The 24,438-nt window shown below is 39.1% G+C and overlaps 1 protein-coding gene across 3 annotated transcripts in view; it reads right to left on the bottom strand.

Annotated features, from left to right (window-relative positions):
- Positions 1–24,438, bottom strand: part of OPHN1 (oligophrenin 1) — a 400,049-nt gene that overhangs the window by 226,618 nt on the left and 148,993 nt on the right. For all 3 annotated transcript variants that reach the window (XM_033200949.1, XM_033200948.1, XM_033200947.1), the window contains exons 4-5: positions 13,365–13,426; positions 5,094–5,165 (exon numbers count right to left, since the gene is read on the bottom strand). In XM_033200949.1, the coding sequence (XP_033056840.1) occupies positions 5,094–5,165; positions 13,365–13,426 (134 nt within the window). The remainder of the gene's footprint in view (positions 1–5,093; positions 5,166–13,364; positions 13,427–24,438) is intronic.

Here is a 24,438-nt window from a genome sequence, read left to right as displayed (position 1 = left end):
GATTCTGAAGCCTGAGAAAGCCCATGAACTATCTACCAAATGGGCAGGAGCTATCTACCAAATGTAATTTATTTGTCTAGTTCAGTGTTATCCAATAGAAAGATAATACAAGCCACATGTAATTTTAAAATGTTTAGTAGTCACATTTCAAAAAGGAAAAATAAGTGGCCAAATATTATCATTTAAACACATAATCAAAATTAAATGTTAATATTTTCTATTTTTTCATACTGTCTCCAAAATCCGTAGTATGTTTTAGGGTGTATTTTCCACTTACAGTGCAACTAGTTCTGTCTACTGTATTTCTAGTACTCAATGGACAAATATTTAGCTAATTATCCTTAGAATCTCAAACTAACAGAAGATCAGATTTGGAATATTTGTCCATTGTTCTTGTTGTCATGAGTCATGAGAAAACTGAGGTTCAGAGAGAAGTGCTGTTTCCTGCAAAGTGAAATGAGCCCTAGACTTACAACCAGAACTCAATTCATATCCAAGCTACTGAGTGACCTTGGAAGCTACACCTCACTGAACTTAGTGTCCCCACCTGTTAATGGAGGATAATAACCTTTACAAGATTGTTCTGAGGTTCAAATGAGAACATGGATCTATATGTGTAAGGGCCTAATATAACACCTACCACAACCAGTGAACTCACAAAGCTAGCTAGCAGCAGTGCTGGGTATATCAGGCTAAGTCCAATCAGGAGATATAAAACACTACAAACAATTAATATATAAGAAAACTCTATATGGTACTCTAAGGCTAAGGAAAAGTACTCAATAAGGACATATATTAATGGGGTCAGACCTCACTTGAAAAGGAGTAGTTTGGCAGGGCGTGGTAGCTCATGCCTGTAATTCTAACACTTTGGGAGGCCAGGGCAGGATTGCTTGAGCTCAGGCATTCGAGACCAGTCTGGGCAACATGGTGAAACCCCATCTCTACAGAAATTACAAAAAAAAAAAAAAATTAGCCAGGTGTGGTGGTATGTGCCTATAGTCCAGCAACTTGAGAGGCTGAAGTGAGAGGATCACCTGAGCCCAGGGAGGTCGAGGCTGAAGTGAGTCATGATAATACCACTGCACCTCAGCATGGGTGACAGAGTGAGACCCACCCTGTCTCCCAAAAAAAGAAAAGAAGAGGAGAAATTTAACACACTGGATAGCAGAATGTTTGCTGATTTGGCCCGGTGGTTCATAGTCACTGTGTAAGCAGGAGGCAACTCCCCAGAGTACAAAAAAAGCAGGCCAACAGTGACCACCAGAGAAGGTATAAAGAGAAGGTGGGAAAACTGAGTTGCAAGTGAGCTCAACGGGGCCAGCCTGGTTTGGTGGGAACCCCCTAGGGTGCAAGGTCAATGTATGAGGGCCCTGCAGAGCTGGTAATAGCTCCATGATAACTCTTCACCAGCAAGCGGGCCATGTAGGGTAGGGGGTCTACAGAGGGAAGCTGAAGGACTGCATGGTCATGAAGCCTTCAAGGAGACTGAGGCACCATGTGCCTGGGTGGGTGGCTGGGTCAGAGTTCCATCAGCTGTCCTCCCTGCCCCTGCCCCGCCCCTGCCTCAGCTGGAAACTTGAAGAGATCCCCCATCTCCTGCAACGTCCCTCCAGCTCCCTCTACTGAGAAAGTTTAAGGCGTGCTCACTATAAAGGAAAGATGCTTAAAGAAAATCTGTCCATTATTACAGAGCAGGTATTGAGAGGTTTGGAACTGATTGGCAATAAACTGATAATATACAGGGGTAGACTATAAGTTACATTTTGACTACTGGAATTCTACATAGTTTATTGGAGACATGACATGACTCACACTAAGTTGGTCTTCTTTGTAGATATGCAGGTTGGCCTTACTGGTAAAGAATTATGAAAAAAGATAGATACATATTTAACCTTTCTGAGACTCACTTTCTTCATTGAGACAATGGATATTAAAAATCCTACCTCATAGGTTTGCTGTGAGAATTAAGGAAGAAAGCATGTGTAAAACCCTCAGTGCAGGCATGGGCCATAGGAAGTACAGTCATGCACCGCAAAATAATGTTTTAGTAAACAATGAACCGCATATACAATGACAGTCCTGTAAGATTATAATACAGTATTTTTACTGTATGTTTTATATGTTTAGATAAACAAACACTTACCATTGGGTTATAACTGCCTATACTATTCAGTACAGTTAACACCCGTACAAGTTTGTAGCCTAGGAGCAATAGGCTATACCATATAGCCTAGTTGTGTATTAGGCTAGACCATCGAGGTTTGTGTTAAGCACACTCCTATGAAGTTCACACAACCACGAAAACATGTAATGATGCATTTCTCAGAACAACATTAAGCAACGCATGACTGCACATAATACAAATTCATTTCCATTTGCTCAGATAATATGAGGGCAACCATGGTAGCATATCCTTAGTTTCCTAGTGTTATTCTTATAAAGGAATGAAAGTAAATCAAATTATTTCACAAGTGGTTATTTTTATCCTCAGTTGTAAGTTTAAATATACTTCTATCCTTCAATCATATCCTCTCCCAACTAAGTATTGATGTTAATGAGACTACAGTGAAACAAGTAGAATCCAGTATTGCTGGGCTATCGGGGAACTCACTTTGCTTGAACACCAGTCATTTCTAATAATGCCCACGTAAATCTGATGATAGCAGGTAGTGGGAGCTCAACCACTACTTTGCTCTTTCTTCTCAAAATTTGCTAGTTTCATGGCCAGGCATGGTGGCTCATGCCTGTAATACCAGCACTTTGGGAAGGTGAGTTGGCAAGATAGTGTCTTTTAAAAAAAGAAAAACTTGCTGTTTTCAAATTCTTGATCCAAACTGATTGTCATGATATTCCAAATAATATCTACTGGTTGGTATGCTCTTAGTCCTAAAAAAACTAGATGCTTGGACAAGATGCTGTATTTTAGCCCTGGTAGAAGAAACAACCTTTGCTACATGGTGGATATACATTGAGAGCTCATGAAACAGACCTACACCTAGATGAAAAGATTAAAAATGAAAGTCATTCACATCTCTTTAACAGGCATTGGAGAATCACAGAGACCCATGGGATGGTCAAGCTGAAAAGAATGTGAAATTATCTGGCACACAGCATTATCCAATGGAAGTTTGCATAATGATGGAAATGTATTTTATCTGCACTGTCAAACACAGTAGCTACTAGACATAAGTGACAGCTGAGCACTTGAAATGTGGCTAGAAAGAATGAGGAGCTGAGTTGTTAATTTATTTAAATAGATAGTAGTTACCATAATAGACAGCAAAGATCTAGACAGCATAGCTTAATGCAAAGAGTATGGAATGTAAAGCTAAAAAGACCTTTAGGTCTAAATCCAGGCCACTATCACTTACTAGCCACATCAGTCTGTTCTTGCACTGCTATAAAGAAATACCTGAGACTGGGTATTTATAAAGAAAAGAGATTGTTTCCTGACTTTTTAATGATTGCCATTCTAACTGGTGTGAGATGGTATCTCATTGTGGTTTTGATTTGCATTTCTCTGATGGCCAGTGATGATGAGCATTTTTTCATGTGTCTGTTGGCTGTATGAATGTCTTCTTTTGAGAAATGTCTGTTCATATCCTTTGCCCACTTTTTGATGGGGTTGTTTGTTTTTTTCTTGTAAATTTGTTTGAGTTCTTTATACCCCAAAGGATCATAAATCATGCTGCTATAAAGACACATGCACACGTATGTTTATTGCAGCACTATTCACAATAGCAAAGACTTGGAATCAACCCCAATGTCCATCAGTGACAGACTGGATTAAGAAAATGTGGCACATATACACCATGGAACACTATGCAGCCATAAAAAAGGATGAGTTTGTGTCCTTTGTAGAGACATGGATGCAGCTGGAAACCATCATTCTTAGTAAACTATCACAAGAACAGAAAACCAAACACCGCATGTTCTCACTGATAGGTAGGAACTGAACAATGAGATCACTTGGACTCGGGAAGGGGAACATCACACACCGGGGCCTATCATGGGAGGGGAAGGGGGGAGGGATTGCATTGGGAGTTATACCTGATGTAAATGACGACTTGATGGGTGCTGATGATTGATGGGTGCAGCACACCAACATGGCACAGTATACATATGTAATAAACCTGCACGTTATGCACATGTACCCTAGAACTTAAAGTATAATAATAATAATAATAATAATAATAAAAAGAAAAAAAAGAAAAGAGATTTAATGGCTCACAGTTCTGCATGCTGTACAGGAAGTATAGCAGCTTCTCCTTTGGTGAAGTCTCAGGAAACAAAATCATGGCAGAAGGTGAAAGGAAAGCAGGTACATCTTGGCCAGAGCAGGAGCAAGAGGTGAGGGAGTTGCTACATACTTTCAAACAACCAGATCTGATGAGAACTCACCACTAGGAGAACAGCATTGAGGGGATGGTCCTGAACCATTCATGAAGGATCTGCCCCATGATGTAATCATCTCCCACCGGGCCCCACCTCCAACACTGGGAATTACAACTGAACATGAGATTTAGATGGGGACACAGATCCAAACTATATCACTAGTTATATAACTTTGGTCATGTTATTTATCTTGTCCAAGGCTCAGTTACCTCATTTGTGAAATGGGGAAAATGCCAGAAGCACACAAGGTCCTTGTGATTAAAGAATGAACGTAAAACCCCTAGCCTAGTGCTCAACATAGCAGGCAGTTGATAAATGATAGCTAGTTTTCCAGACAAAACAACAAAAACACCAAAAGGAGAAGCAACTTATGCACAGATACAGAGTCTGTTGGCCACAAAGTCAGAGGCCAATTCTAGATTTTCTTACTTTCTTTCATGATCACTTTTCTCATAGAAACTAATCACCCAGCCCCCGACCCCCTTTGTCATGTTAGTTGAGGCTACTATAACAGAATGCCATAGACAGGGTGACATAAACAACAAACATTTATTTTGCACAGTTTAGGAGGCTGACTAGGCCAAGAGCAAAGCACCAGCAGGTTGGTGCGTATCTTTGTAAAGTGAAGAGTAGTAGCCCATACAACTATTTGATTGCTATTAAAAAAAAATCTTATACATATACAGAAAATGTACCTTGGTGAAGCCTATTTGTTCCTTCCGGAAATTTTCCAAGGGTTTAATCAGCAAATCACTAGCATTGTGTACCTAGACAAAAAGGAAAAACAAACAAAATAATTTCTAGGTTAACAAGGTTCAGATACAAGATTCCTTGTTACTATGACATTTTCATTTATATACCATCCTGCAAAATGTTAAATGGTTTGCTGATTTGTTGGGGTTTATTATTGTTTGTTTCTATATTGTTTCTGAAAATCGAATGCTTTGAGAAGAAATGGGAGAAAGAATAAGAGGGGCATTTCTCTGTAACTTTAATGATAGTCTGATCTGAGTTTTTAATCGATAAATATCTGAAGTGATGTCCAGCAGAAGACAGAGGAGACCTGAAGGACAGGTGAAAAAGAGAAGAGAAAGAGAATGGCAAATACAAGAAAAGGACAATTGCAGCAAGTGCAAATCATTTCATCAGAGGCAAATGAGTGTGCAGTGATAGCATTAGGATAAAACATTTACAGTCCTGCCTGTGCCATAAAACCAGAAAATTTCCTTCAGAATGTGGAGTGCATTACAGCATCACAGAAAACACTAGACTAGGCCTTCAAATCACCTAAATATAAATGCTCAGAAGCTAATAGGAATGGCCTGTTCAGGTACTATTAATATTGGCAATAATAAATATGTTCTGGAGATATACAAACATCAAAATCAAAGAAGACCCCTTGTTCTTTGGCAGGTAAAGGTATACAAAGCTTTTTCTTCGTATAAACCTCTTATGAGATTGTGTATGTCCAAGGCAACAAGTGGGGTTTGTGCCTCCATGATGAGAGTTAGAATCACTAAAATGGAAGACCTTAGAGAAGGCATCTAAAGGGCTGCATTTTGGAAATCATTGCATTAATTTTTATTAATTAGCTACAAGACAGAAAACTAAAAGCCAAGTTTCCTTGCCATATAAGACATAGGTGTCAGTAAGACAAGATATATCTTCATAACAAAATAGACACAGAGGAAAAAGTCAGTTTTGACAAGATCTGACTTCTCCAATCTAAGAAGCAATTTTTAACCTACCACCCCAAAAGTGTGGAAAGTTGTGGGGCATTAGTACATGGGTTATACGTGTCTTTCAGGTAATTTGGGCCTCTTGTTTTGTGTGTAGGTATGATTCAAGGTTCAACTAAATGGGCAAACTCCTAAAATGTCACTGCTAGCCTTTGTATGAGAACAACCTGGTGAACCCTGACATTCTGATCTACTGCAGCTCCTAATGCTACCATCCAGGACAGGCAGCACCCGGCAAAAAAAAAAAAATAAAACTAGGCAAGAAAAAAATGTTTTCCTTGAGAACAGTCATTCTCTATGTCTCCTGATCACCAGTGCTTTTATAGGTGGCTTTCTAAAACTTGTTTGCTACAAGCCTAGACTTAAAAAATCATGTAACCCTTCCTGAAGTTTGCTGATTTTTACAAAAACAGATCTCTTGCCTACTAACGATTTCAGACCCCGTCTGATTCTCATCACATCTCTTCTCTTCTACTGGATCTATGAAACCCCATTGAGTCCTAATCGTACTATAACCTACCTCCCAGTACGACCATTAACATTCTCTTTTCATCTCTGAGTGTGCTCACTAGCCAAAGGCAGTAAAGTCTATAAATTCCACCCTGTAAGAGCCCCTAGTAAAGACTTCGCTATGCAGGTCTGATTCATAGAAAAGATTCATTTTGGTTGCTTAGGAAATCAAAGATTCACTAACAATTGTGGTATCAAAAAAAAATTACACCAAAGTCTCTCCTTAATTGAAAGTAAAACTTCTTCTACTAAAAATATCCACAAATTAAGTCATTGGTGTCATAGGCCCAGTACAGAAAGTCATTTTTCTCCTTTAGTATTGTGGAAGCCTTAAAACAGGGCCACAAACTCTGACATACCTTCCATTGAGAGGTGAGGTCTATACTCCCTCTACCTTGAATGTGAGTGGGCTTGTTAATATTTTGAACAAATAGAGCACTCCAGAAGTAACACTCTGTGACATTTGAAACTAGGTCATAAAAGGCCAGGACCAGTTCTCTCCTAGTTCTCTTGGAATACTCCCACTAGGAGCCTTGAGACAGTATATGAGAAGTTCAATTACCCTGAGATTACCAAACAGAAGAGGCCAAATTCTAGTCAATGTCTCATACCAGCTGAATCTACCCTCCCTGCCATCCCCAGTGGAAGGTGCCAAACATTAGGAAAACCATTTTGGACCTTCCGTATCAACTTATCTGCCAGGTAAATGCCATCATTTGGAGCAGAAGAATCGCCCAGCTGACCCGTCTGAATGCCTAACCCACAAAATAATTACAAATAGTTAGTTTAAGTTTAAGCCAGTAATCTGCAACCTTTTTGGCACCAGGGATCAGAATCATGGAATACAATTTTTCCATGGATCCAGGGTAGGGGGAGGTGGAGATGGTTTCACGATGAAACTGTTCAACCTCAGATCATCAGGCATTAGACTGTCATAAAGAGCATGCAACCTAGATCCTGCATGCACAACTCACAATAGGGTTTGCTCCTATGAGAATCTAATGGGGCTACTGATCTGATAGCAGGCAGAGCTCAAGCAGTAATGCTCCCTATCCTGCTGCTCACCTCCTGCTGTGTGGCCAGATTCCTAATAGGCCATAGACTGGTGCCCCACAGCCTAGGGGTGGGGGACCCTGGTTTCAGCCACTAATACTAGAAAAAGTTATGAAGGACTAGATAATTAGAAAGACAATTTGCAGTTTAAAAAATGCAATATGGGCCAGGTGCGGTGGCTCACACCTGTAATCCTAGCACTTTGGGAAGCTGAGGCGGATGAATCACCTGAGGTCAGGGTTTCAAGACGAGCCTGGTCAAAATGGTGAAACCCCGTCTCTACTACAAATAAAAAAAACTAGCCGGGCGAGGTGGCACATGCCTATAATCCCAGCTACTTGGGAGGCTGAGGCAGGAGAATCACTTGAACCCAGGAGGCGGAGGTTGCAGTGAGCCAAGACTGCGTCACTGCTCTCCAGTCTGGGTGACAGAGTGAGACTCAGTCTCATAAATAAATAAATAAATAAATAAATAAATAAATAAAAGTAATACCTAAGAAGTGGCCAACTGGGAAACATTGAAGAAGTTTGCCTTTGAATAAGAAGTGAACATACTACTTTCTAAAGCCTGTATGGAGCTGGGCCCTTGCATATTCAGGAACCCCCAGGATGGCAGAGTTGCTGGCTTTTCATGCCCCAAAGGGGATTGTCCTGCATAAGCAAGTGTGTCAGCAACTTCTCACACAGGGTCCATAAGGCCACTGACTTTCAGATTTCTGACCCCAGTTTAGTCTAGAAAAATAGTCCATGGCTTACTAGAGTTGCAGTACATCGTTTTCCCTTAATCACTTTGGCAATACTGCTCCCAGTCTCCTACAGCACAAACAGGTACTCTGAATCTTTTCCTTTCTATGACACTCATTGGTAATTATACTATTTTCTTGTCAGAATAGAGACTTAGGAATGTAGAAAAAAGTCACAGTGAGGATTTCCTCTTTTTTCTTTTTCATTCTATTTTATTCTGAAAGCCCTTAGAACTCGAGCAATGACTCCCCTTTTAAGTAAACTTGGCCCTTAATCTCTTCTCTAATCACTGCATTCATTGTGTGAGCTCACTGGGGACAAAAACTCCCACCTGCTATCTCAGGTAGAATCTTCACCATAAGGAGTGGCATCCTAAACTCATTAGTGAGTTTCTATCATCAGAATCCTATTGAATAAAGGCCAAAGTAACACTGAACAAGGTGTTGAGCAGAATAGAGATGATACTCAGTCCAGTATTGCAGGATTGCTCAGGAATCTTTGACAGTAAATGAAATATCAAAAGAAAGCACTGGGCCAGGCACAGTGGCTTGTGCCTGTAATCCCAGCACTTTGGGAGGCCAAGACGGGTGGATCAGCTGAGGCCAGGAGTTCGACGCCAGCCTGGCCAACATGGTGAAACCCCGTCTCTACTAAAAATACAAAAATTAGCTGGGCATGGTGGTAGGTGCCTATAGTCCCAGCTACTCAGGAGGCTGAGGCAGGAGAATCACTTGAACCCAGGAGGCGGAGGTTGCAGTGAGCCGAGATCATGCCACTGCACTCCAGCCTGGGCAACAGAGGGAGACTCTGTCTCAAAAAATAAAAAATAAAAACTTTTTTTAAAAGAGAGAGCATTAAAGACAGGCTGAAATATCATGGGGGCCTCTTTAGGTGACTTTTGGCAGTCTTCAAAAACAGACCTTGCACATTGCCAACAGGGGCCTCTTTGGAGTCAGAAAATAATCTAGGCAAATTCAGACTTTTCGAGGCCCTCCCCCCCACTTTTTTTTTTTTCTTGGCAGGGCCTTACTCGCCCAGGCTGTGGTACAGTGGCATGATCATGACTCACTGCAGTCTTGACCTCCTCAGGTTCAGGAGATCCCCCCACCTCAGCCTCCCGAATAGCTGAGACTAAGGTGCACGATAACGCCCAGCTAATTTTTGTATTTTTAGTAGAGACAGGGTTTCACCATGTTGGTCGGCTGCTTTTGAACTCCTGGCCTCAAGTGATCTGCCTGCCTCAGCCTCCCAAAGAGCTAGGATTACAAGCATGAGCCACCGCACCCAGCCCCAAGAGGATACTTTTGAGAACATCACAGGGATGCCCTTCCTCACTTCTTCCCTTCATAATTCCTTCCCCAATTTATATTCGTTTATGGAGATGACCAGACACAGGCAATTTCCATGCTTGAGGGCTGTGAACTTTCTTCCTGTTATTCTAAAGCTTATTTTGGACTCTTCTTTTACAAAGGATAAAATGCAATATAAGACCCACTAAATTATCCAGATTGGGGTAGAGGGGTCCTTTTGCTACAAAGCCAGGAAATGGAAAAGTTATAATCAAGCAATGAATTCCTGGCATGGGGTGAAAGCACTCATTAAGCCCAACCATCTCAGCATTCCTGGAATTAAGTGGGAAATAGGGAGCAACACTCAATATATGATTGAAAAGTTGTTGGGACAAAAGGGCACAACATAATTAAGACAGAAGAAAATGAGTCAGTCATGTGGCAAAGTACCAGCAGGAAGGGTGAGAAAAACAACATCTCAAAAGATGATACTACTTCAATATGTGAGGGCTTTGTTATTGGGTAAATAAAAGATGGAGAAACACTAGGGCTAAAGCGAAGTACAGCTGAGCTTTCTAATGCTATCTGAATGAAATGGGGGCAAATGCCTTTGAAAACAACATGGGCAGCAGTCCACAAACTCTGTGGGCAGAGAAGAACATTTAGTAGAGTGTGTATTAGCAAGGGGGCCATCTAAGAGGCTCCAGGGAAACCACACATATTGGTCTCTTCTTAGTACATTTAAAAGCAAATATTTTAAACTAAGAAAATTCCCAAGTCATATTTCCACAAGCAGAATCTTGTGAGTAACTAAAGATAACTAAAAACCATGCTTACATAATCAGTATTTTCCCCTTATAAAACACTTCCATGTTTACTATATTATTTGAAGAACCTTAAACAACCATAAGAGATGGGGATTATTTTCCTCACTCTACAAATAAGAAAAAGGAGCCCAGAAAAATGAAGTAATTAATCTGAAGTCAACAAGTTAGTGACAGAGCCAGAATTAGAGCCTTAATTCTCTAATTCCCCTACCTCCAAGTCCTGCCTCAATCCTACTTCTCTAGGAGTCTAGATTCTATGAGAAGTATTTTGAGAAGGCAGTACCACACTGTTGAAAGGAAGAGGTTTTATAGGTAAATGAGTTCTGGCTGTTGGAATAAATAGCTTTAACAAAACTGAGAAGCCCATAAAAAGTCATCTGATGAAGAAAGGTAAGGAGACCACTTTGATATCCTCTACAGAATTCCCATCTTACCATCATGCCCGTAATAAAAATGAATATTGATCAACATATACATTTCAACATTTAAGTCTCCAATAAGTCTGGGGTGGGGACAAGGACCAGTATTTCCAATAATTTTCTGCTGGTGCTGGTCATGATGGTACTGCTGCTCTAAGGACCACACAAAAAGATTATTTTTAGGCTGTTAAAATAATAGACTTCATAAAAATGAAACACTTAAGTACAAATCTAGCAAAATAGTAGAAGATCTATATAAGGAAACTATAAAACTGATGAAAGAAATCAAAAACGATGTAAATAAATGGAGAGATAACCCATGTTCACATTTAGGAAAAGTCAATATTTTTAAGATATCAGTTTTTCCCTGGAATCTTAAAAGCAAATCCTAATCAAAATAAAAAAGATATCTCTAGGATCTTAAAAGCAATCCCAATCAAAATCCCAGCAAGTTATTTTGTAGATATGAACAAACTGATTCTTAAGCTTATACCTGACTTCAATGGTTTTTACTACAATGCAATTCCTACCATGCTAAAGTTATGAAGATAGTGTGGTGTTGGTGAAAGAACAGATAAATAGATCAATGGAACAGAAATAGAGAGCCCAGATACAGACCCATATAAATATAGTCAAGTGATCTTTGATAAAGGACAAAAAGTAATTCAAAGAGAAAGAATAGTATTTTCAAAAAATAATGTTGGAGCAACTGGATATCCACATGCAAAACAGTGAATCTAGACACAGAACTTATATCCTTCAAAAAAATTATTCAAAATGAATCATTGACATAAATGTAAAACAAAAAGCTATAAAATTCCAAAAAGATAACATAGATGAAAATCTGGGTGACCTTGGATTTGGAAAAGACTTTTTAGATATAACACCAAAAACATGATCCATTAAAGCAAAAATGTGTAAGTTGGACTTCATCAAAAAAAAAAAACCTATGCAATGCAAAAGATACTGTTAAGAAAATAAAAAGACAAGCCACAGATGGGGAGAAAATCCTTGCAAATGCCTATTGGATAAACGTCTGGCATCTAAAATATACAAAGAACTCTTAAAACTTAACAAAAGAAAATCAACTTAAAAATAGGCAAAAGAACTGAACAAATACCTCACCAGAGAGGATATACCAATGGCAGTTAACTATATGGAAAGATGCTTTGCATAATATGTGATTAGGGAGTTACAAATTACAACAGCAATGAGATATGACTACATATCCGTGAGAATGGCTAAAAGCCAGAACACTGACAACAGCAAATGCTGGTAAGAACATGGAGCTGGCGAGGACATGGAGCAACAGGAACTCTGATTCATTGCTGGTTATGCAGCTATTTTGGAAGTTGGTTGGGCAATTTTTTACAAAATTAAACATACTCTGACAATTTACACTCCAGCAATTACACTCCTTATATTTAACTAAATCAGTTGGAAATTTGTATCAACACAAAAACCTACATACAACTGTTTATAATAGTTTTCCTTGTAATTGCCAAAATTACCAGATGTCCCTCAGTAGGTGAATGGATAAACTGTGGTAAATCATACAATGGGATATTATTTAATGATAAAAAATAAATGACAGGAAAATAAATGCATATTGCTAGGTCAAATACGCCCATCTGAAATGGGTACATACTGTTTGATATCTACTATAAACATTCTGGAAAAGGCAAAACACAATAAAAAAAGATCAGTAGTTGTCAGGGTTTCAGGACTGGAGGAGGAAGAGAAGGATGCATAGATTGAACAAAAGAAATGTTCAGTCATGAATCTATTATGTATGGTGGCACTGTAATGGTGGATACATGTCATTATATATTTGTCAAATCCATAAAATGTACAATACCAAAAGTAAATCCTAACGTAACCTATGAACTGTAGCTAATAATATTGTTTCAATATTGGCTCATCAATTATAACAAATGTATCACATTCATGATATTTAATAATAGGGAAAACTGAATGGGAGAAAGAAAGGTGGTATATGAGTTGTCTCTGTATTTTCTACTGATTTCTCTATAAAAGTAAAACTACTCTACAAATTAAAGATTAACAAATGGATAATTTGGCTAAAAACACTAAAGACCTCAATTTCTGTCAACATGTTCAAAGGCCCAGTTTAATATCCACTGAAATTCTTTTTCACTGAAATGAATACAGATGGGATTGCACATAATTTCCTCTATCTATGCCAAACTCTCAGGGTGGAAGCTTGAGACATAATAACCAGATCTATTACCTAACTATTTTTACAGCACCAAGAAGCTATCTGACAGAAATCAAAATAGCATAGGATCAATCCAAGCATAAAGGACAGGAAAAATCCCCTATATCACCCATGAACTCAGCTTCAGTGACAGAGTTAGTGACTTACCATCATCATCCTCTCATTTTCTACCTCATTGAGCAATTCAGCAAACTCCTTGAAGGATTCAGCTGGAAGGAGAGAATCAAATGTAAAACAAATTAATCATGGTGCTTGATAGACAAAGGGACAGAGATCTGTGCATCAGGAAGTAGGGACCAGTGCCCTATGCCCCATGGCCACTAGAGGAAGGTGTCAAATCGGAGGACAAAAGCAGAAGGTGTTCAGTACCTATCGAATGTTTCTTTTCTTTTCTTTTCTGTTTTATCAACCCCATATGCTTTAATATTTTATTTAATCCTTACAGCCACTCAGGAGTAGCTAGAATTTCTCTTATTTCATAGACAAGCAAAGATTAGGGAAGAGGCAAGGGGTTTGCTGTGTAATGAATGGCATCTATAGAACCTTGAAATGAGTTTGGATCCCTGTTCCACTACTGACCAACCAGAGAGTATTGCTGTAAAAACTAAATGGATGGTAAATGTAGGGTCAAACAAAGTAAATAATAAATACTACCCTTTCCACCCTCCCAAACTTTCTACTCTTCTAGTGCCAATTGTGCCACTTACTGGCAGGATGACTGGGCAAATCACTTCCCTTCTCAGAAATTTTGATGTCTTTATAAACAAAAAAAAGGCAAGTTAAGCTAAACAGTCTTTAGTGCTTCTTCAAATTCCTCAACTTCTCCAGAAGCAGGAAGATATTCTCAACTGGCATCTGAATGAAAGCCTGGAAAAACAAATTTGTCCATACTACCATTTTTAATCAAAAATTGAGTTCCTCCTTTAAAGAACTGAATAAGTCCAGCATTCCTGGTGTCAAGGAAATGAATTTTGGGGTCAACACAGCATGCAAGGCATGACATTTCTTTCTTCTTAAGGATTAAGTTGCTGCAAATACCCAGGGAGATAACCTTTGCAAACACTAAATTCATTCAGAGCTCAACTGTAGCATAGAAAAGATAAACACCATACTCAGAAAGAGTAAATAGGAAAAAAATGGAAATGTTTATTGACATTCTGTCCCCAAATACTTTATGCTAAGAAAGCTGTCAGAGAGATTTTTTCAATTGGCATTTTTCCAGACACGATCAGTTTACCTCTAAAGGAAATGTGACAAATATCATATTCAAACATTTAAAGGAAAATGTTTTCCTAATTTTACGGACATTAAATGTGTCAAGCCTTCTGCTTCAGGGTTTAATTGTGATGATACCTTTATTAGGTGCTTATTATTATCACTGAATTGATATCACCATATAATACAGTTTGGGTATCTATCTCCTCTAAATCTCAGGTTGAAATTTGATCCCCAATGTTGGAGTGAGGCCTGGTCCGAGGTGTTTGGGTCAGGGGTTTGATCCCTCATGAACAGATTGGTGCAGTCCTCCTGGTACTGAATGACTTCTTGTATTACCTCTCCACCCCCCAGATCTGATGGTGCAAAACAGCCTGATATCTCCTCCACTCTCTCTTGCTCCACCTCTGGCCATGTGACACACCGATTCCATTTCTTCTTCTGCCACCACTGGAAGCTTCCTGAGGTGCTCACCAGAAGCAGATGCTGATGCCATGCTTCCTATATAGCCTGCAGAACCATGAGCCAAATAAACCTCTCTTCTTCATAAATCACCTGGCCTTGGGTATTCCTTTATGGTGACACAAACAGACTGAGACATAATAAAATGCACCACTTTAAAGTGTACAATTCAGTGGCTTTTAGTATATTCACAAAGTTTTGCAACTACCACCACTGTATAATTGCAGAACGTTTTAATCACCCCCAAAAGAAACCCAAACCCTATTAGCATCACACCCCATTACCACTTCTCCAACACCCAGATAACCACTAATCTAGTTTCTATTTCCATGAACTTGCCTACTCTAGACATTTCACATAAATGGAAACACATGTGACCTCTGAATCTTGTTTATGCAACCATGAACATTTGTGAACAAGTTTTATGTGGATGTATGCACATATGAAAAGTTGGCCCTCCATGTATGTGAATTTCACATCCCACAAATACTGTATTTTTCCATCCTAATCAAAGAGAAAAAGTCTGCATGTAACTGGACCTCTGCGTTTTGAACCCATATTGTTAAGGGTCAACTATATTTAGTATTTTTTATAATCAGTTTTATTTCTCTAGGATTAGTAATAATATCCCCTATTTCATTCCTGAATTTAGTAATTCAAGTAGTCTCATGGTCAGTCTAGCTAAGGGTTTATCAATTTTGTTTAACTTTATGAAGAACAGATGTTTGGTTTCAATGATTGTCTTGTTATTTTGACAAGGCTGCCTTATTATTGTATTCTTTTACTGTTCTCCATTTCATTTATTTCCTCTTTAGTCTTTATTATTTCTTTGCTTATGTTTCTTTAGTTTGCTCATGTTTCTTTAGTTTGCTCTTGTTTTTCCAGTGTCTTATGTAGGAAAGTTTGGTTATTGATTTGATATCTTTGTTCCTTTTTAACATAGGAATTTGAAGCAACAAATTTCCTTCCAAACACTGTTTTAGCAGCATCCCATAAGATTTAGTATGTTGTGACTATTTTCATTCATTTCTATTCTTTCATTTTTCTCTTATTTTTTACAAGATTATCTCTTTGTTATTTTCTTTCATTAGACTATCATATGTTTAGGCATGTATCTCAAAGTTTAACTTGTTGGATATGCAGATTCATGTTTTTCACCAAATTTGCCAATTTCTTGGCCATTATTTCTTTAAATATTCTTTCTTTCCCATCTCTCTTCTTCTGAAGTTCTCATTCTGTATACGCTTATGCTTGACGATATCCACAGGTATCTGAGGTTCATTTTTCTCAATTATTATTCTTTATTTCCCTCAGATTGAATGATGTCAATTTCACTTGTCTTTAAATTTGCTGATCATTATTCTCCCAGTACAAATATGATGCTGAACCCCCAATAGTAAGTTTTTCATTTCAGTATTATACTATAACTTTCAACTGCAAGTTTCAGTTGATTCCTTTAAAAAAATCCATATCTTTATTGATATTGTCTATTTGTGAGACACTGTTCTCATTCATTTCTTAAGTTCTTCAGACATGGTCTCATTTATTAATTTAATATATTTAAATAGGTAATGAAACTCTTGTCTAGGAAATCTAATATAAGGGTTCCTCGGGGACAGGTTCTATTAATTGCTTTTTTTCCCCTTGTTCAGGGGTCATATTTTACTATTTCTTTGCATGTTTCATAATTTTTTAAAAGTTAACATTCTAAATAGTGTGACAACTTTGGAAATCAGAACTCATCTTTCCCCAGAGCTTGTTGTTCTTGTGGTTGCTGGCTGTTTATTGGCTTCATGGACTCATTCTATAGTCTGTATTCTTTGTCATACGAAACCACTAAAGTCTCTGATCAGTAAGCTTGCCGGTCAACAAGTGATTGGACAGAGATTTCTTTAAATGGTTTGAACAAATATCCCCAAGCCTTTGCTGAAGGGCTCTCTGTGTATTGTGGGGTGTACCTTCAACATTCAGCAGACAGTTAGCAACTGTGCCTTAGCCTTCACTCCTCCTGGCAAAGAGCTGAAGGTCAGCCAGAAGTGGGAGACTAGAGATGTCTCAAGTCTTCTTCTAGACAGGTACAAACGCTGGGTATGTACAAAGCCCCTCTCATGTGCATGACCTCCTAGATTTCCAGGAATACCTCACAGTTCTTCAAAGCTCTCCAAGGATAAACTCATTCTCTATTTTGTCCTGTCTGGTTTATTGTTCAGTTTCTTGTTTGCTACTTTATTCTTTTTGTTGCCTGTGGAAACTGTAGTACTAAACAACCGCCACTGATTGTTTTTAGCAAATGCCCTAGGGGCCAGGTGGGGTGGCTCACACCTGTAATCCTAGCACTCTGGGAGGCTCCGGCAGGTGGATTGCTTGAGACCAGGAGTTTGAGACCAGCCTGGCCAACGTGGAGAAATTTGTCTGTACTAAAAATATAAAAATTAGTAGGTGTGGTGGCAGGTGCCTGTAATTCCACTACTCAGGAGGCTGAGGCAGGACTATTGCTTGAATTTGGTAGGTGGAGGTTTCAGTGAGCCAAGATGCCACTACCGCACTATAGCCTGGGGGGTGGGGGGAGAGAGAGAGAGGAAGGAAGAAAGGAAGAAAGGAAAAGGAAAAGGAAGGGAAAGGGAAAGGAAGGGAAGGGAAGGGAAAGGAAAGGAGGGAAGGAAGGAGGGAAGAAGGGAGAAGAAGGAAGGAAGGAAGGAAGGAAGGAAGGGAGGGAGGGAGGGAGGGAGGAGGAGGAGGGGAAGGGAAGGAAAGAAGGAAGGAGGGAAGGAAGGGAGGAAGAAGAAGAGAAGAGAAGAGAAGAGAAGAGAGAGAAAGAATATAAGAGAAGGGAAGGAAGGGAAGGGAAGAAGGGAAGGGAAAGGAAGGGAAAGGAAGGGAAAGGAAGGGAAGGAAGGAAGGAAGGAAGGGAAGGGGAAAAGAAGAAGAAAGAAAGGAAAGGAAGGAAAAGAAAAATTAAAAAAAAAAAAAACAAAAAACAAAAAACAATCACAAGTGGGTTGCAGTGACTCATGCCTTTAATCTCAGAGGCCAAGGCAGGAGGATTGCTTGAGGTCAGGAGTTCTGTCTCAAAAAAAAAAAAAAAAAATGAACAAAAGAAAGAAAATGCACTGGTAAAACACAACACCAACAACCATTTAAAGAGTAAACTCTGAGTCAGCTCAATCATGTAAGCCCTGTGAGTGATATTTCTCAAATTTTGAGTAACTTCAAACCCATTCTACCCTCACCCATGGCTGCAAGAATGGTGGTTTGCATACACTGCATGATTATACAGACATTAGTTTTCAAAGGAACTGCAGAAAGGAATAGGAACATGGCAAATTAAAATGTCATAGAGCTCAGTGTTTTCTCAACTATTCAGTCATTTTTATTTAATAAACATGCCTTGTTTTGTTGCAAAACTTTGGTTCATTTCTGGAGTTTTTAAAAAGTTGATTTTGGAAATTTCTGCCAGTGTCTTTGCTGCTTTTATGAAAGATCGAATTTGGAGGTCATTTTTCAACCATTCCCACCATGGTAACCTGGTCAGAGCTTCTTGAGCCTTACTTTCAATTAACAGACAGCTTCAGTAATTGTTAAATCACTTTAAAATTAAGTTGCTGAGTCAAGAAAAACCTCACTGCTGAATATCTGGCCTGAAAAAGCCTCTATAAGTACATTTATTACTTGATCAGAAAACTTCAAATGCCTAGAGAAGCACGTGGCACAGGGCAAGAAGTATTTAGCAAACCCAAGATAGCCTCTTGATTCTAAGATTGTAATCACTTGCTTTCTAAAAATGTTAAGACTTTCACAGATCATCTATTTTAGTCCAACTACTTCATTTTATTCATGAGAAAACTGAGGCCCAGAGGTTGGAACTGATTTGTCCAAGGTCACACAGCTAGCTGAACAGTCAAAAGAGGACCCCATTTCAATGCTCTATCTACAGTCCCCAGTCATAGTGAAAGCACTACGTCACATTGTTTTTCACTGTCCCTCCAACTGGCCCCACAAATGGTGTTTTCTTCCCCAAATATCCTCATATTCACTCTCCCTTGGTCATATCTATAGTGAATCAAGAAAAGGGCAAAAGCAGACCAGGCGCAGTGGCTCACACCTGTAATCCCAGCACTTTGGGAGGCCAAGGAGGATGGATCACCTGAGGTCAGACGTTCAATACCAGCCTGGCCAATATCGTGAGACCCCGTCTCTACTAAAAATACAAAAATTAGCCGAGCATGGAGGCGGACACCTGTAATCCCAGCTACTCAGGAGGCTGAGGCAGGAGAATTGCTTGAACGCAGGAGGCAGAGGTTGCAGTGAGCCAATATTACGCCACTGCACTCCAGACTGGGGGACAAGAGCGAAACTTCATCTCAAAAAAAAAAAAAAAAAAGAAAGAAAGAGAGAAAGAAAGAAAAAGAAAAAGAAAAAAAAGAAAAAAGAAAAGGGCAAAAATGAAAGGTTTGGACAAAGGTTTTCTGACTCAGAATCTTGAGGTCCTATAAGGCCTCTTACAGATCTATTTTTTAACCAAATATCATGGATAATTAATTACAGCATCTTCTAAAAACTAACCCTGCAAACAGCTCTGTAGAATTAATGGGAAGGCAATAAAAGCTTTAGTGAGATCAGACTGTCCATTACAGAGTGTGAGAAAGAATAGTCATTAAGGAGCCAAAGTCATTAGAGTCCTTTTGCCCTCTCTTCAGGTACTAGGACTGGGGACTAAGAAAATTGGCTAAGAAATGGAAGAAAACAGCCCTGCATAACCATAACCACCAACAACACCATCATCAATAATAGCAACATGTCCTGCCACAACACCACCACAAAGCATGGCTTAGAAAACTTACCACAATATTCCTCAATAATGTTTAGCAGTCCAAGAATTTTCTTTTTAAAAAAGATAACAGCAAGAGAACATTATCCTTGGAAAATTTTCAAAGAAGAAATTACAAAAAGTTCAGAAAAGTGAGATGGAAAAGCAATATGGTAGATGCTTCTCAAGTGTTTTATTTTTCATCATTACAATTTTAGTGATGAGAAAACTGAGGTTTAATTTAGCAAGGTCATATAATTACAGTGTTATATACTGTCTTCCAAAAAATTGTAAATTTCTAATAAAAATTGACAATGTGGATCAAACAGCTTAAAATTATCTATACCCTTTTATATTGTAAATTCATATCTGGGAAACCATACCTAAAACCTAATCATGGGATGGTCATGGTGGAAAACACCTGTAATCTCAACACTTTGGGAGGCCAAGGCAGGAGGATTGCTTGAACGCCTGATGGCAACAAAGTGGGACCCCCATCTCTACAAAAAACAAACAAACAAACAAACAAACAAAAAGAACTAATTATGAATACATGGGGATAAACCTTTATATCCAAAGGTAGGCATTCAACATTATTACTGATGATGAATAATTGAAAACACATAAAATGTCCAATGATTGGGGAATTATTAAGTATGTCCACTTAATGAACTATTATTGAAGCTATTAAAAAGGAAATTACACAAAATTTTCTGAACATGACAAAATAGCTAGAGTGTAACACTATTTAAAAAAAGCAGAATATAAAAATCTGTACACAACAATTGTACACAAGTACAGCTATATGCAGAAAATTGTGTTTTGACCCCCAAAAAAGCCAAGAAAAAATACATCAAAATAATTGTGATTCTTTGTAGAGTGCATATACGTGTAAATTTTAAAGTAAAAATGAAATGATTTAAAGTCCTACTTAAAGCTGGGCATAGTGGCTCATGCCTGTAATCCCATCACTTTGGAAAGCCGAGGTGGGCAGATCGCTTGAGCTCAGGAGTTCAATACCAGTCTGGGCAACATGATGAAATACATCTCTACAAAAAAAGCTACAACAATTAGGGCCAGGCACTGTGGCTCACACCTGCAATCCCAGCACTTTGGGAGGCCGAGGCAGGTGGATCACTTGAGGTCAGGAGTTTGAGACCAGCCTGGCCAACATGGTGAAACCCCATCTCTACCAAAAACACAAAAATTAGCCAGGGGTGGTAGTGAGCACCTGTAATCCCACCTACCCAGGAGGCTGAGGCAGGAGAATAGCTTGAATCTGGGAGGTAGAGGTTGCAGTAAACTGAGATTGTGCCTCTGCACTCCAGCCTGGGTGACAGAGCAAGACTCCATCTCAAAAAAAAAAAAAAAAAGCGACAAAAATTAGCCAGATGAGGTGTGCATCCCAGCTACTCAGGAGGCTGAGATGGGAAAATCAAATGAGCCTGGGAGGTCAAGGCTGCAGTGAGCCACGATCCTGCCACTACACTCCAGCCTGGTGACAGAGCCAGACCCTGATTCAAAAAAAAAAAAAAAAAAAACTCACTTAAGCTACTTATTAGCTATATCATCCTGGGCAAGTTTTCTTAACCTCCATTAGCCTCATTCTACCTCCTTAAAATTGCTCTGAGAACTGGATAGTGTACACAAAGCAGTAGGCACACAGTAGGTACTCAGTATATGGCAGCTAATAATAATATTTTTGTTCATTTCCATATTTTTGAAATAAAGTATGTTTATATTATAATGCAAGATACCAATAAACTCAATTATTATTTTTTTAATGAAAACTGCCTAAGATCATGTAGCCAGTAAATGAACAAGTCAGAGTCTGAACTCAGGTCCAGCCAAATCCAAGACCATGTTTCTAAATCCTACCACATCCCCATGAAGAAAAGTGAGCCAAGATATAAGGGTCGTTCCTATGGATGAAATATGGTGGCAGGAACAGGATAGAGAAGAGAGCTCAGAGTGAAAGATTCCTGGAGTCCAAGAGACCTTAATGAGGGAGAAAGAGTAAATGGCAGACAGGCCTGAAGCCTGGGCCTACCAAATAATACTCCTGAGAAAATGACATTCACTTCACTAGATCTCTCAACCAATAGTCAGGAACGTCTTGCGATCATTTTGTACCACTTACTTGACCCTGGCTGGCACTTAACCAGCAGTCAGTCTCCAGATCAGTCAGAAGCGAAATAAGCAAAAAGGTATAAAAAGCCCATGAGAATAGGGGGCTCATGTTCAGCAGTCTCCTCACTCTGCATGGGTGCCATATTCTTCACTCAAATTCCCCAGTGGAACCTCAGAGGGCCTGGGAGCTTTGAAAGGACACTGGGTTGTGCCCTGCTTTGTGAATCCCGGACCACTGAGTGTGGACCTGAGACCAGGGAAAGCAGCCAGTGTTAAGAAATCCCACATCCTTCTGCATTCTGAAAAATGGCTAGACTGCAAAGACCACCTCATATATAACATCAATCTCTATCCTTCTTCAAGTCTCCCATAAGACTTGCAGGTGACTCCCTTGTTTATCTGCCTCTACAATACCCCAATTTTCTTCCATTTCTTTGAGATGTTCCTCATTAATAAAGGTTCTCCCTATGACAATAACTTGCTTAATTGTCCAGCGCATCGTTCTGGTGCTTTTTCTTTTATCGTCTGAGTTGCATAGGAAGTACCGTGAAATCAAGAGATGTTCAGACTTCCCTAGCTTGCATGGGCTAAACATTACCAATGTACATATTTCAGAAATTTAATGCTATACAGGAAGTTCTTAGAGAACGATCAATGTTCTTGCTTTCCATAGTATGTTTTATTAAGATTTCTCAATCCCTTTATTTGATATTCTTTTGGGTGGCTAGGGGTTGTTCCATCAATCCCCCCACCTCAGCCTCCTGAGTACCTGGGATTACAGGTATGCATCACTGAGCCCAGCTTTCCTTGATATGATTGATATATTCTTGGTATATTCTAACTATAAGCTTGCTATATTCATGGTATATTATGTCAGAATTATTATATCTGAAGACATTTTTCTTCATAAAGGTTGTGCTTATCAATTTTTATAAATATATTCACTCTTCTTTGAAAATAGGGTTATTATGATTATAGATTTTTTGTAAAATATTTTTTGGATTGATTTCTTTTGTTTTAAATGCCACATAAATCCCATGTATTTTTCAGTTGCATTATTCTTCTGGTAATAAAATGTCATCAAGTCTTCCACTTTTGAAAATGACCAGTAATAAGTTGGCCACTGCCATTTTAAGTATTTTCTCATTTATACATAGGTTTTTATGTTTTAATATGATGCTTCCCTGAAAGCATTTAGAATCAGCTCCTAGGCTCAAGTGATCCACTCACATTTGCCTTTCAAAGTGCTGAGATTACAGGCTTGAGGCACCGTACCCAGCCCAATTATCTCCTTCTCATGTGACTTCCAGTCATAGAGAACTAAAACCTGACGGCCCAGATCCCAAAAGAGACTTCTGATTACCTTGAGTTTTCTCTTTTCCTCAAGATGTAGAAGAAGCCCTATGAACTCAAGCCCAAAAACTTGATATAAACCTCCAAGGGCTTATCACCACAGCAGAAGGTGCATTGGGCTAGAACTTCCCCCCAGAAAAGCTATTGCCTGCACTAAGAAAGTCTGGCAAAATATTTGGGTCGTGCATGCCCCTATATGAAAGGTAAGCAATATTGTGAACAATGTTACCAACCGCACTGACATATAAGCTTAAGAGCTTTAAGATGTATAACCAAAAGATTTTCCCCCACCAATCTCATGAAAATCACTGAACCTTTAGAATTCAACTCCTGGCTCTTTACTTAAATACAATCTTCATATTAGTGATTCTTTTTTCATTTTAGCCATTCCTCTTTTAAGATGCCTGACCTCCAGGACTCTAAAACAACTGACATTTGCCACTACTTCTCAAAGGATACTTCAATTGGTTTTATAGGAAAAAAAAAAAAAAACCAACAAAAGCCCTCAAGAGACTATTTCTTAGTCCCTTCTTTATCTCAATCAAGAGGTTTATGATCTTCTGTGAGTTGTTTAGCAATGAATAATATTCACATTAAACAAAAATCAGGATCGAGGGACTGACAATGTTGAACCCTCATCTCTCAGAAACCAGTAATGGGTGGCTGATGGAACTTTCTAACTAGAAGTCTGACCTTAAATCAATCTTCTTGCCCACAAAGGTGTTTCTTCAAATATGTTAGGATAACTGGAGTGGAAATGTAATTTACAGTCTGAGATTCAGAACATCACTTTTATTCCCCCAGGCATAAACAAACAACCCACTAAAACTCAATGGGTGACATTTTCTGGAAAAGATGTAGCAAGGTAGATGCACAGAAGAAAAGAACTACACTATCAGGGTTCACCTGATGGATGCCATGCTCCGGTGATGACAAGACTGAAATTTGAGGTTAAAATACAAGGCCCTCTGAAGATCCTCACCAAATAATCCCCAGGTACACAGGTTGCAAACTTTAAGGAGGTATATTCACTCTCAAGTGCCAGCCTGTACTTGCACAACCCTGACAGTAAGTGCCTCCTTATATCTGAACCCTAGCTACCTGCCTTGTTTCACCTTAACCCTGGAACTGACTCAGGTATCACTTCTCTGAGAAGGCTTCCTTGTTTATTCTCCCCATCATCCTGTCCCCCAACACGTATACACACCAGTCTGAATTAGGGGCTACCATGTGCTTACCTCTACTGTAGTTCTT

This window comes from Trachypithecus francoisi, unplaced genomic scaffold (assembly GCF_009764315.1).
Source record: "Trachypithecus francoisi isolate TF-2019V2 unplaced genomic scaffold, Tfra_2.0 Lachesis_group6, whole genome shotgun sequence".
Taxonomy (NCBI): Eukaryota; Metazoa; Chordata; class Mammalia; order Primates; family Cercopithecidae; genus Trachypithecus; species Trachypithecus francoisi.
Note: the sequence above shows the minus strand (reverse complement) of the source record. Positions and strands in the feature narration are given on the sequence as shown.